Source organism: Dendronephthya gigantea, unplaced genomic scaffold, assembly GCF_004324835.1.
Source record: "Dendronephthya gigantea isolate DGI-Jeju-01 unplaced genomic scaffold, DenGig_1.0 000035F, whole genome shotgun sequence".
Taxonomy (NCBI): domain Eukaryota; kingdom Metazoa; phylum Cnidaria; class Anthozoa; order Malacalcyonacea; family Nephtheidae; genus Dendronephthya; species Dendronephthya gigantea.
The window spans coordinates 1,319,698-1,333,868 of record NW_021163045.1 but is presented as its reverse complement, the minus strand read 5'-3'; the positions used below and the strand labels follow the sequence as shown (position 1 = coordinate 1,333,868).

The following is a 14,171-nucleotide window of genomic DNA, read 5'->3' as shown; positions in this document are numbered from 1 at the left end:
TTTATTATTCACTAAATAGTCTGAATGACAATGCTTTTACTTAAAACAATCGCTTTGGTTTTTAATCAGAACCTATAATTTTACACCTTGCTGCACATTGTCAATTTCAGTCATTTCATTTCTTTGCAATGAAAATTTCTCCCAAAACTTATATAATTCATGAAAGTACATTGCTTTTACTGATCCAAGCCGTTTTACAGAGTCGGCATTTTGAAAGTAAACAGGCAATGACTTGCACTTCGGTATAATCCAATACCACAGATAAATTTCCTGCATTTCTATTGGGCGATAAATTTGCTATTTATGCTAATGTAACAACAACAATGATGTCATTGAAAATTTGTTCGTTTGAAAATGACCTAAAATAGATTTTCTATTGCAAGGTAGATAAGTGTTTTAACTGTATTATACAAGTTACCATTTGATTAAACAAACAAGTAAGTTGAACGAAGTAATTAAACTACAAACCTTGTAAAATCAACGTATTTGTTCCTTCGTTGAGTAGAGTTCGTGTAACTAAACTTATTGGTTTTGAGGAAGAACTAACTTCTGAGGTATCACAAGCACTATCATATACAACAACTGGCCTATTCGTAGTTTTGGCTTGTAAAAATCGTTCTTTGCCTTGGTCCGATGAAATAAGATCGTGTAGTTTAACTTTCCCCTGCGTCAGACGCCTTTTTACAATTCCCGTGCAATTTAAATGAAGCGCTCCAGTAATATGTCTTGAACTATAGTCCATAAAGGATTGACAATCAATGAGTACCAGATCATCTGTTTTCCCAGAATCTCCTGCTATAAGTTTTGAAAGTTCGCATGGTAAAATAGATTTGATATTTGAAAAAAAGCAGCCAGAACGTTCGCCCGCTTTTCCGCTATTTGCTCGGCTGCTATTCCCATTGGATGACCCGTCTGCCTTTCTATTCATATTTCTACATGTAGTCGTCGTTCCAGTGCTGAATTCTGGTACAAAACGTTGCTCAAAAATAGTCACCATTAAGATTTAACACAAGGATTCTACCAATGTTAAATCTATAAAACTTGAATGTCTTTGTTTACACGCAAGCCAACAGACAGAGATAAATGAAATATACACTATAATTGAAGTCCAAAAATACGTGGAAATCACTCAGGTTTGAATGAATAAATCAACACAAACTACTTCTTGATCTTTTAGGTCTTATGTTCTGATGTTTCGGAACGTGAAATGAACAGAAATGAAGAAAAAATCCGACTTTCTCTTGCGAATAAAAGGCGTCCATTTCGCAACTTGCAACGTGCTAAATAAAAACCATTACATCATCAACAGCCAATGAAATTGTTCGATGATGTTTCAAAGAGCATCGTGATTATTCGACATGACGTCGCATATCGTCGGTCACGATCTCTTGTGACGTCACTACGTAGTATGGCGACAACTTCCTTATAAAGATATTGTTACATTTGAATTATATAATTAACCAATCTAAATTTCCAGTTTTCAACAACAAATTGGAAACTTATCGAGCTTTCTTAACGAGCTTTAAAATGAGAATAAGCTAGTAATATTTTTCTTTTTCAAAAAGGCAGTAAACTCGGAAATTTTATTAGAGAATAATTTACATAATATTCTATCGTGATCACTGCTGCGTCATCTCCATGGCAACCGGTTAGCAACAAAATTCCAAAACAAAGATGGCGACCTTTATACGTCTTCAGCTGGCAAGCTCGTCAATAAAAGACGAATTGTTTAGAAAACTAAGGTGCGATTGTTAAAATACTTCTAGACTATGATTCGTTTTGTGCATCCGTAATTATAGACCAGGAAATATAATCTTCTAATATGCATTCGAGGAGCCTTGAAGGCTTTGAAGTAGACGGACACAAAAAGTTCTTTGTTTTGGACTTTTAATGTGTATTCCGGGGTTTTTCTCTGTAGGGAAGCAGAGCGAAACAGGAAGACAGAGTACGACTCAGCAGTTCGAATTCAGAGCTGGTTCAGAGGAATCAAAGTTAGATCATATTTGAGGTAGTAACTGACTAACTGTATATTACGTTGTAATGTTGAAATGATATCTTTGAATATATGATAACTAGTCTGGTCAGTATGTACCTGGATCCCAGGCTTTCGTACACAAGATCAATAGAATGGCAATAACAAAAAACCTTTGCCATGGGAAGCCTGATTTGTCCGTGATGAAATATGGTAAATATCCCAGGAATGTAGTGGTACTTCAAGTGATCAACTCAATTAAGTCATGTCTTATCAATATTTAATTTCTATGGGAACCAATGTCTTCAAGTAATCTTGAAGTATGTCCAATTTTGGAATTGTCTTATGACGTAGCATTTAGATCTAGACTAGAACATGGAAGTAATGATCGTAAGAAATGCTTGCCAGGAAACTCAATTATGAAAGATACTTTTGTAACCACGTATTTGCTAGATATGCAAAGAATCATTCTGACAGTGTCATTTTTCAATAATGAGGAATTTATAACTTTTAACTAAGAATTAAAGACAAACTTTTGATTTTTAGATTTTTACATCATTGTGCCACTGTTATTCAAAGACACTACAGAGGTCATTTGGATAGAATATGGCATCAAAAAATTGTTCAAAATGCAGTTGTTCAAATGCGAGAAAGATATTACAACTCCATGGCAACAAAGGTAGAATGATGTGTTCTTTCCATTTAAAACTATTACAGAGATTATTATAGGCCTCACCCATTGTTTTCTTAGAAAGTCTATACCTAATTATTTGTGCATTTATATTTATAGATTCAAAAATTGTGGAGAGGTAAGTTTTTTATTTTTTTAAACTTAAGAGTGAGGTAACACTGTGTATGTATGTACTGTACTATGTATGTATAAATTGATATGCCAATAAACTCACTTCTAAGAATAAAACTTCAACTTTACAAACAATCCTCATTTCAAAAATTGCTCAATTGTAGGCTATCACACTAGAAAATATGTCCATAACTATTACAGCAGAAAACGGTATCTGGAAGGACTTAAAACAAAAAATTCAATTGTCAGGTATGGCTGCTACTATGCCCTAGCCTGCGCACAGACAGACGTAATAATGTACACATAAAATATGTGTACATTATGTCTGTGCGCAGGCTACTATTGCTAGGCTACTATTGAATTCTAACTATGCCCATGCATGGCCTGGTATATTCAATATGCCAATGGATCGATATGACCAGCATAGTATATCCACACAGAAATGAAAGGAAATAGCAATGTAATTAAACTTAAATCTTTCATAGGAAAGAGTTAGAGGTGTGGAGAATAAGTTTAGAAAGAGAAAAAGAAATTAAAAGACAAAAAGAAGAGGAGGTATTTAAATTTTAAATACATTCAAGACCAAGCGTCGATATTTTGCAAAGGTGTTCATGTAACTAATAACCTCAACATTATTTTTTTCACCAATTTAAGGCAACCAGTGAAGCATACAACAAACGACATCACTATCTTCTCAGTACCGCTCAAATTCCTGGAATTTATAGTGCTCGATTCAACCCAGAGTTGGCCACAAAGGAAGTGGAGATAAAATCTGCCAGGCGGCAGGATCGGGTTCGAAAACATAAGACTTTCTCAGGAAGTACAACAGCAAGATGTGCTAATTCTGAGTCTGTGTTACCTCCTATTGGAAAGGCTGCACAGGTGAGGTTTATACTATGTCATGAAACGGATTTAGAATGGACTTGGAGCTCCACATAGATTGAATTCTAGTTTCGACTTCTAAGGTTCTAAATCCCACATTTTGGATTCCAGTTTCCATCGTTTAGATTCCAGTTTCCATCCTTTGGATTCTGGATTCCACATTTTGAATTCTGAATTTCATACCAGTAATTCCGGGTAATAAAAAACTGAAAGGTCAACGATGTATTTTTATAGGGACCATTCAGAACTCAAGAGGAAGCTTTACATCAACGTCATCGCCCATTAAACCCAACCTTACGAGTACAAACTGCGTATACGTCAGTTGAGGAAAGCAGGTGTGGGAACACTTTATGCATAGCAGTAAACACTGATCTCGCTACAACAATGAGTTAATATGAATGCCTGTCACAATGATATTGCCGTCACTTTTCTGCCATAATAACAGTTGAGATATCTCCAGTCAAAGTGATTTCTTTTTTTGTTTAATCGGTCACGAATTCAATGTGATTAAATCGAGAGGGTCAAAACATCCCCCTGTGACTGTGTGCCGTTAACGACAAATTACAATTATCTACGCGTTAACATGCATTGTTATAGAACTTACTGTATATACTACCATACTACTGTATAGGCATAGCGCATTTAAAGAAATCCTTATATGGTTACGCTGGCGCAGTAATAATGGGAAAAACGAACTATCAGTAACCGTAATCGGTAAATAATCGGTCATTTTTCGTGGACTGGCCGTTATATTTTGAGTTCTAAAAACGCAGAACGAAATGACTGGAGACTAGATTAGGTGCCATCTCTAAATTTGCCATATATGCAAGTTTATACCCCGGTTTCGTCCTATAGAACCACACACAAAACTGACAAAAGTCTGGACGTGCGTCCTAGTTACCACGATTTGACTAAAAACTCACTGGCGAGTCGGCTTTCAATAAGCGCTTGTTAGTTGACGTTGTCATGGTTGAGAAATTAATGCAACTAATGCAAATTTCTTTCTTTCATATTTATTTCTATTAGGACAAAAATGAAAGCAGATGAGTGGATAGCTAGGGTGGTTGAGAAACCGTAAGTATTCAGTATTGTGATCAATACTGTGTGATCATTTGGTTTAAAATTTTATCCTCTCTCTCTCACCTGTGCTTTCAGCTTTCGACCTTTCACTCATCGCGAGAGAGGTTACAATCCATTGCTTCATACAAAATCGACTTTTGGAAGGTTTGTACTTGAGAAATTTCCAGTTAGTACATCATATTCTGTACAGCAAATGGCATTCTGTCTCATAGACCTGACTGTAAGAGGATACAAAATGCTACAGGTGGTAATATTTTAATTTCCCAGCGACTAGCTATTGGGTCTTCAATATTTCTTTTGAACTGTTTACAGCTTGCCTTACGGCACGAAACATTTCCGGGAGGAGGAACTCGACAAACACGTTTCTCAAGAGGTATATTCTGTTGTTAGATACCGTGTGAATACGATTAGATGGCACCCTGCCATCCCCCCAAAAGAAACTCACCCCCCCCCCCTCCAAATAAAAAACTAACTGAAAATCTTGTTTTTCTTTCTTCAGAAGTTCCGCACCGTCGTCTCGCCTATTCCAGTATTTGAACAGTTTGGGAAAACGTACTGACGAGTTCACTTGATAACAAGATTGTCTGAATTGAATGGATTTTAATTTTGTTAAGTTCATTCAAACAATTCAAACACAACAAAAACTTTTGAACACCGTTGAACTGGGTACGAGTTCATGCGAGTTTCTCGTGCACGAAGTTTGTTTATAAATGTTATGTAAACCATGGCTGGACCATTTCAAAAGAAAATATACCTATATAGACTGTAAAAACACATATACTACGCCTGCTACTCTTGCATGCTTCCGGTTTGCTATGATTGGCAAGCAAAAATTAGATCAATTTCTTTGCTGCAGGTGACTGGGACAAAAGCATACCCCCTTCACCTTTGCTACAGGTGACTGGGACGAGATAACTGCCCCCGCTTCTTCCCGCCATTTTGTATCATTCATACTATTCTCAACTATATAGATTTTGTTGAAGTTTTTCTTAACATTCATTTAGAAATGCATTTAAATTGTTTCGAGAACGGTCGAAGCGAACATGAAACAAGTTTAACAAGAAGGGTCGGTAAGAAGCGATAAAATAAAGGTGAAAATCCCGCTCAAACTCGACCAAGGAAACGTTTCGAAAATACCGCTTTGGGACGAAAATTACAGAACCAAAAATTAAGAGAGTAGTGAAATTATACTTGCAGCGTCTTTCAAAAGCTTTCAACGGCTTGAAACAGCTTCATTTGAACCTTGAAAGGAGATTAAAGATGGGCTAAATAACCAAGAATATCCTTCTTCTAGCCACAAGAGTTAAAAATGCCCCAAGAGGGAAGAAGTGAATTTTCGCGCTCTTATCTGTGATTGGTTAAAATTTTTAACGTGTAGATCTGTGTGATAGGTTAAAAATCCTCGAAAGCTGGTCTTTAATTGGTCAAAAACTTCAAAGTTTTTCTTTGATTGGTCAAAATTCCCGATTGAGTTTCAATTAGAACCAATGAAAACATAATGGGCAATTTATCAGAAGATGATCTATATGAAAAGATATGCTGAAGTGTCGTAGATTTGTGTCATCTTTTATTAACCTGTTTGACACTCACTGCTAATTTTCAAAGGAATTTCTCCTGAAAACAACTAATACACAAATCGACAAATTTATTAGAATTGTTTTGTGATAAATACAACGACACTTTTATACATTTACAAACATTTTACGTTAAGAACAAAGGTCATTTCATTAAGAAATTTCAGTTTTATTAAATATTGTTAATTTTACTTCATGTTATATATAATATATTGATTTCTTCAGTTAAATTCACATAGTATATTGCAAACGTAGAAAAATTAGTAAAGTACTAAAACCAATTCTCAGAAGACCCAACCTACTAATTTCTCCGACCCTATCGCTTCGTGTTCATGTTTCACCATGAAGAATGTTTCTCCTGGGGGGGGGGGGGGGGTGCGGCTGCCCCACCCCTGCCCGTACGGCATGGTCTAAGCCTCGTACTTTTTTAATGGCATGGTGTAGAAAACAAGAAATCGAGGCCACAGGATCGAAGGAAAAAAGGTGAATGTCTAAAAATCCAACTAGTCCCACAACTAATCCAGCATTTTGGGATGCTTCTTATTAAAAACAGCGTGAGATTATCGTTTAAAATTCGATGAACTGGCCATCTTGTGGATTTAAAACACAGCATCCTGTTGTAAACGATTATTTGGATCACCAGGCTTTAAAATGTCCTAATCGACTTGAGAAAAAAGAGGATCTGCATGCTGGAGGTGTAGAAAGGAGACTGGATGCCAGTCAATATTAACCAATCCGATTCTATCGCTTGCGTCGACGTCAGCCCATATCAACCAATAAGTTACTGGCATTTAAATTCTCGGAAACTATTACTCGCTATGATATACTCACGAGCTATCGCTTGCCTCGCTGCTCGCAACAGACAGAGGTTTCATTATACAGGCTTTGCTCGCTAGTTCTAGTAGTGCATCAGCACCAACTATATCATCATCTTGATTCCCACCATTGGGTCGTGCAGTTTTTTCACCATAACCACTATCTTCCAGTGCATCTTTCTTGATCAACGTCTCCATAGCCTCGTTCTCATGATCCTCATCTTCTGTATCTGAACGATCAAATTCGTATTCACTATCCATCGAGGAACTTGGTGAAATCCTGTCTGATATTCTTCTTTGTTTTCCTTTGCTAAAACAATGGAAGAAATGCGTTGTGTTTTTAAAAGGTGTATACGTAATGTCCAGTCGGTTTGCGCAACGGTTCCGTTTTAAAACAATGCGGAACCTGCTAATGGTACAGTTGCTTAAGTTCCCACGTTTCAACTTATTATTTCGACCAATATTGTGTAAAATATGCAGACAACGTGTCACATTTTAAGAAAAACAGCAGTTCAATTTGTTTAGAACGTTTGTTTACATTAAGTCTGGACATTACCTTTAAAGCAGTACGTGTAAAACACGTTGCCACTTAACAGGTTATGTCACACAAAAATGCGCCATTATAGAACATTAAACGATTAGTGTCAAACAGCCAAGAATCGCACACGGTAATACTTCTGAATATCACACATCCCTATGACTATGTATGTGGACCAGTCAACATTCCTATCATTTTAGTCTTAAAATTACGTTTAATTGACATGTCATTCTGACCAAAGGGAGACCAAATGGTTACAAGTACATTTTAAACGGTAACCGCTTAATGGGACGTTGAATATATTCTCGACCTTAACTAGGCCTTAGTAATAGCATGTGCTGTATCAAATCTTAATAATATGCTTTATATATCAGTTCTCCAGTAATTAGTAGTTACAACCACACTACGCCACGCCAGATAATAGGTCAAAAGGAAATGGTGAGTGGAAAAGGAATTTTGATAAACAAGAAATGCTTTGTCTAAAGATGATTACTTGATTTTAAGTGTTGAACATTCTAATCTAGGGCTAGTTGTAAGAGGCCTGGATAACTCTATCTAAGTGATTTTATTAATCGCTTTAAAAACTGGAGATAAAATAACAGGAGTGTAAGGAATCAACAAAGAAATTACAAACTTACCTTTGTCTTTGAGCTTTTTCTAATGAGGCTGCAACAGAGAGCAGATCAGAAAAGGAACTTTTATATCCCTTTTTTAATTTTGTTTTTGATGGATTTCTATCAATATCAGATGCTCCACCCATCAAACACATTGTTGCAGCAGCTTCAGCCTCTGCTTCTGGATCAACATTTGGAGTATGTCTACCACTTTGTGTTATACCTATAATAAAATTATTTCAATACACCATTCAGCCTCATACCCTGGTACTTTTTTGAATGTTTCAGCTACTATATGTGGATCAGTATTTGCTACAACACGTGGGTTGTGCAATTAGGAAAAAGACTCTATCTCAACCTACTTTGTAGAAGTTGTGATTCCAAAGCTTTAGTGGCAGATCCATTGGAACTCTGTGGTGATGGAGGTGGTGTGGTCCACTGGCCGCCGTATGGATGAAATGATGGTGTTTTCCTTAAAGCTTGCATAAGATTTGGTCTATACTCTGGATCAACGCACCAAAGTGAACCTTTACCCATAGCCTGGAAACAAATTACATTAAATCTTGATAAATATGTCATCAGGGTAGGCATGAAACAAGGCCTCAAAGTCCACAGGTACCTATTCCAATGATTCCACATACCTGCCCCTTGTCCTTGTCAACCTTCTTAAAACATTTGTTTAATGACAAATTATGTCGCACTGAATTTTTCCATCCTAATGGTGCATTCCGAAAATATGGGAATCTTTCTGTTATCCAGTTGTAAATGTCTTTAACAGGTAATTTTTTATTGCTTGAATCTTCAATTGCCATAAAAATTAATGAAGAAAATGAATAGGGTGGTTTCCTTGGAGTGTTTTTTGCATTTGGTAAGTTCATTTTTGGTGAGCTTGCGTGTTTGGGTCCACCTCCATTTATTTGAGTGCCTGGTATAAATGTTAGGTCCATATCTTGCAGAGGTGGCAAGCAGCCACGTTTTGCTCCATTGTGAATTCCTTTCAGTAAGTTATTATTTTGTAACCAATTCAGGTTTGTTAAATCTAAGTCCAGTGGTTTCTTGTCATTTGACATTACACCAAAGCAACTTTTGCTCAAGTTCATTTTAACCTTTGCTAACTCTGTTGGGTTACTCAAAACGGTGTTGCTTGCAGATTTGCTTAGTTTTATTGAAGGCGGTCTTTCGACACAAGTTTGTGGCTTTTCCATTTTTTTTGTGAGTTTCCGACTTTATAAAGTCCTACAGTGAGAAATGAAGAAGTCAAGAACCTTGGTAATACCCTACTTGAAATATCTTTGTTGTTTTATGCGTATAGGGGTGTCCATTATAAGTAGATTTGTTAAAGATATGTTCTGAGGAAGCCCATTCATCTAGATTAGCAGCAGAGACAAGCAAGTCACCTAGTTGCTAACTTCCAGATGAAATGTCAAGGTTGCTATTTTTTTAGTTATCTAAACAGTAGACAATACATCTTTCTTTTATTCACCCAAATGAGGCTAAAATGCACATTCACATCACTTAAAATGCTTTTTTTTCAAAGAAAGTGTTGGTTTGAACATTATGTAATACCTATTAAACGTATCCTGTAAAACTACATTTGCCAGTAACTCCATCTTGACAATTACAAATCCCAATTATTTAATCAATGACTTCCTGAATTTTAATTTAGAAAAACAATGGGAAAACATAACAACAAAAGGTGTATTGAAAACTGAACAATGTATTTGGTATCTTTCTCCCCTGCACGCTATCATATTAAATCGCTCGCATCATTTCTGAAATTACTATCTTCCTGAGATAACATGTAGCTAATTATCATGACTTTAAAAACCTGTAACCCCATGTTACGGTAATTTGATATATTCACCAAAAAAACTCCCTCTAACATTACACAAACCTCACAATTGAGAGAAAAATCTTTTTTAAAAAGTTTCAATATGTCGTATTAACAAGCGAGAATGAAAGGTAGACAACAGAGAATACGGCTCTCAACAAAGGCCAAAGCGTTTAAAAATGGCATAATTAAAAATTCATTCCCTTTGTGGGTTTTGCTCCTACAAACAGCGTGAAAATTATTTCTTTTAAATGCAAAGCTGATTAACTGACGTTAAATACGGCTCGGCCATTAAAACCCCCTTTAAAGAAAATAATTTCCTAATTTTCGAAAGCTATTCAACAACTGCTTTGAAACGAAAACGAGCGTCGGTACTTGACGTGCATCAATGCTTGCAAATTCCTTCCTGCAAACTAGTTGAAGAATGAGGTCTTGTGAACGTAGGATTATAGCCATTAATTTTACATTCGCTGTGCTGTGGAGCTGTTCTTCTTAAATGGCTTACTTTCATAAAAATTCTTAACACGTAATGAATGCAGTCGACAAACTGAAGACATGTAAAATAATATGTTTGCCTATACTCCAGCATGTCCATGTAGAAACACTAAATTTGCTTTAATTTCAAAAGTTCATAAAGACGCTTCCAGGGTAGTCAAAACAACAGCACAGCTTCATGCCAGTTATAAATCTCGGCAATTGCTTTGAAAATAATTGTACAGTGGAATTATAGTTTATGTTGTTATGCCAACTACGATTTTAAGGCCAAAATTAGCTAGCACAAACACGCTGTTTCCTCGTCAGCTTTCGCCGAGATTTCAACAACAATACGTGTTGTATTGTTCTAAGAAAGACAGAATATTCCACAGATTTCTTAAAGTTGCAAATTACTGCGGTGTAAAATTGTTCTCAGTTTTTCAGAACGCCTACAGTGGGATGAAATTCATAATAAACTACGCCGCATCGAAGACTCCATTTGACAACTGTTTTAATATATTTACGGCGAAACGAAATTAAGGACTAGTTATAATATTATAAGGAGTTGGTATCTTTTAACGCTTCCTTTTTAGGCGAAGGCATAGTAACATGTTTTGAGGCAAATGTTCAGGAGGAATGTAGGAGCTTCATCAAGTCGCAAAACGTGCTAAGCGTTTTGTTATCAAAGATCAACGCTGCGGTTCGCGGGTCAAAGCGCGCTTTTGGGCAACGCGTTTGCTCATCGTCCAAGCCATATACAAAAACTTACTTTTTCAGGTTATCTGAATAACTGCCACAACAGATACACGTCCAAACGATCCCACACAGGCGAAGAGTTGCTGCCTACAACAAATGGAGACAAAAGAATATTTAACTTGTACCATTGTCGATTGATACTTCATAATTTGAGAACACAGATCATATGGCTTGTGAATAAATGACGACACTCGTAAAAGGTATGATATTTTGCTTTCAAATACCACAAGGTGCCAGAGTACTTACACATTATTGCTGCCGCAAGAAAATGCTATTCTTCATGGAAAAACAAGCGAGCTACCAGCGAGGAAAGCCAATGAATTGGGCTTAAAATGTTTCAACAGTTTTCAAATCCAAAGACATATTATCGAAAGTGATAAGTGTGGACGGCCGCGTGTGTATTCGAAATTCCACGCGCGAGTCCAGATATACGAGGTTACTATGGGCACGGGAAGCGCAGTTCGACCAATCAGCGCGCAAGAGCCGATTGTCGTTAAGGACAACCGACTTCGAAGCGACTTGAATGATGAATTTATTTACCCTGACGAATGGTTCGTTTTCCTTATGTGGAGGAAACAAACGAACCAGAACGGGCAAGTCTTCTAGCCATCAAATCTTAAATCAACAACAAGCAAACTCTGCCACCTTGTTTGACAAATATTACCCCAAACTAAAACAAGGTGTTCACCTTCAGAAGTTACTTTGAAAACAGCTCCCCAATGAAAAGTAGCAAATGTCTTGCGTGAGGACTTCCGAACAATGAGCGTACGAATTCAAATACCAAACTGTTTTGCACGCTTCTAACGAAAGCGAAGAGGTGTTTTATATTATTTCGAACATGTTTTATAGGTTATGTTCGGGCTTGAAAATTCGTCTGTCGCAATGCGAATGATTCTCTGATCAAGAAGTCAAGAACGGAACACAAAGAAGAAATTTTGCGTGTTTGAGCAACAAAATCCGTCACACGCAATCACATATATGTATCGTCTGTTAGTGAAACTCATTTTTGTATCCACTGCTAGGAATTCGTGCTTTTTAAGATCAATTTTGCAATGAGAGAATTACGAATTGGGTAAATATTGACTGTTGCGCGACTATTAAACATTAATAAGCAATATTTGAACAGGATTACGTTTTATAGACCACGAGCTGTCTCGTATAGCCCTTTCAGCGAATGTTTCAAAATTTGAAACTTTGTTTTAAATATAGTGTTACAAAATTCCATTACCCGGCTCAAATTTTTGCGTCATTAGTTAACTAACACCGATGAAAATGAGCTCTAATTGTATTTTAGAAACAGCTGGGTCGCAAGCTGTTGGAATTGATGCTAATGGGGTCCGCGTTCCGTTATAATTAGCCCGCCATTCATTTACTAGCATCGTCAAGACTCGCCTTAAATTGATCTCAATTTCTAACAAAAATTCCGAGTTAAAATGTCGAATTGACTACAAAACGTACCTTTCAGGAATAGGTTTACTTTTTGAGGAGAAAGAATTAGAGAAAGTGGTTTCCAATGAGATGAAATGTGCCTTCAAGTCACCACGTCGCTTTTACAGTTCGCCTTTCTTCTCCGTGACGTCTCACTGAGTGCAGTCACGGCAACACAGCCTGTTCATATGACTACGTATACACTGTAGATTTCGCTTCACTGATTTCAGAACATTTGCATAGAGAACAAGCGGTGTTTATAACATATCAAAAGTCAATAAGGAAATATCTACAGTATGAGATTCAACGATTAGTTTACAGCAAAAAGATAAAAGCCGGCTTAAGATGTTCACTACCCAAACATCTCAAAGTCTCGTAGCAAAGCCCCCACTATCAGTGGTAAACATCAAATACAATATACACTTAAAATGCAAAAGTTTGTCATTAATAGTACAGGTGTTCGCAATTACATCTAAACAACGAAAGGGAATCCTTCAGGTAAAAATAAACACGATCGCTTTTTGGGAACGTACCGAGCAAGGATAATGAAGTTGAATGACGAAGTCGTTACATAAAAAGAAGCACTGATTTGAATATTTTAAAATACTCTTTTATAACGGAAGTAGTTATTTTTCAAGGATAATTACCAACAAAGTTCAACTTGAAGAAATAGGCAAGCGTGTTCTAATTAATTCGTTGATGAACTGTTAATTGAGACAATTACGACACACCAATTATATTGCTTTGTTAGTAATTAAAAAAAACAATGCGTTTGGCAATTACGCCTTGAAGGTTTACATGGAAAATATTTTATACATTTACAAGCGAATATATCTTTTACACGTGAATTGTTACATAATTTGTGTTATTGTATATGATATATTAAACAAGTTGTAATGACCTCAGACTTGTATCGTAAATTTAAGCCAGGGCTAGCCAATTTTCGACCCATTTTTAAAGTGCTCGCACTAAATACTTTTCTTAAAACCTCTGAACATCTTTTTTCCCAATTCTGCTAAACATATATGACTACTGAAAATAAAACTGACGTATCCGTCATCATACCCCTCAGTTACACCGTGGTTACCCCAAGTATCCGGTATGTCTAGCATTTGAATGCTTGACTCACTTTAAAAGGACAATGAAAATTTAAAGTATTCCAAGGCAAAAAAACTGCATCCGTTTTTTCGGTTTCGCTTTTCAACTCGAAAGTCCAATATAAGGCTTTCTTTATGACTAAAATATATATTTTCCATCTTCCTTCAACAAATAAATTCTATTTCGTATGGCCAGTGCCTATGATTTGAGCTGATGAACTGAAAAAACTTGGACAGATTCAATTGGGCAAATATAGTCATATAGTGTTAAGACAGTTTACAATTGTGACATCTTTAGTTCAACAGCA

At 36.4% G+C, this 14,171-nt stretch overlaps 2 protein-coding genes across 4 annotated transcripts; one reads left to right on the top strand and one right to left on the bottom strand.

The window, feature by feature from the left end:
* Window positions 1-1,196: 1,196 nt before the first annotated feature.
* Window positions 1,197-6,283, top strand: LOC114525685 (spermatogenesis-associated protein 17-like). 2 transcript variants are annotated; one of them, XR_003687239.1, is made up of 13 exons: window positions 1,197-1,742; window positions 1,919-2,008; window positions 2,519-2,651; window positions 2,763-2,781; window positions 2,939-3,023; window positions 3,260-3,329; window positions 3,429-3,656; window positions 3,891-3,991; window positions 4,683-4,730; window positions 4,812-4,880; window positions 5,049-5,109; window positions 5,236-5,402; window positions 5,741-6,283. XR_003687239.1 is itself a non-coding variant. In XM_028547096.1 (12 exons), the coding sequence occupies exons 1-12, from the start codon at window positions 1,675-1,677 to the stop codon at window positions 5,293-5,295; spliced, it is 1,032 nt and encodes a 343-aa protein (XP_028402897.1). In that variant the 5' UTR covers window positions 1,197-1,674; the 3' UTR covers window positions 5,296-5,690. The 2 variants fall into 2 exon arrangements, 1 of the variants encoding a protein (XP_028402897.1); XM_028547096.1 differs by lacking the exon at window positions 5,741-6,283 and having other exon boundaries at window positions 5,236-5,690.
* An 81-nt stretch (window positions 6,284-6,364) lies between these two features.
* Window positions 6,365-12,944, bottom strand: LOC114525684 (forkhead box protein N3-like). Of its 2 annotated transcripts, none has more exons than XM_028547095.1 (6): window positions 12,797-12,944; window positions 11,352-11,425; window positions 8,919-9,513; window positions 8,640-8,817; window positions 8,302-8,500; window positions 6,365-7,435 (listed from the first exon to the last, which is right to left on the bottom strand). In XM_028547095.1, exons 3-6 carry the CDS (start codon window positions 9,480-9,482, stop codon window positions 7,138-7,140), a joined length of 1,239 nt encoding a protein of 412 aa, XP_028402896.1. In that variant the 5' UTR covers window positions 9,483-9,513; window positions 11,352-11,425; window positions 12,797-12,944; the 3' UTR covers window positions 6,365-7,137. The 2 variants fall into 2 exon arrangements, with proteins under 2 accessions (XP_028402896.1, XP_028402895.1); XM_028547094.1 differs by lacking the exon at window positions 12,797-12,944 and adding an exon at window positions 11,585-11,755.
* Window positions 12,945-14,171: the final 1,227 nt, after the last annotated feature.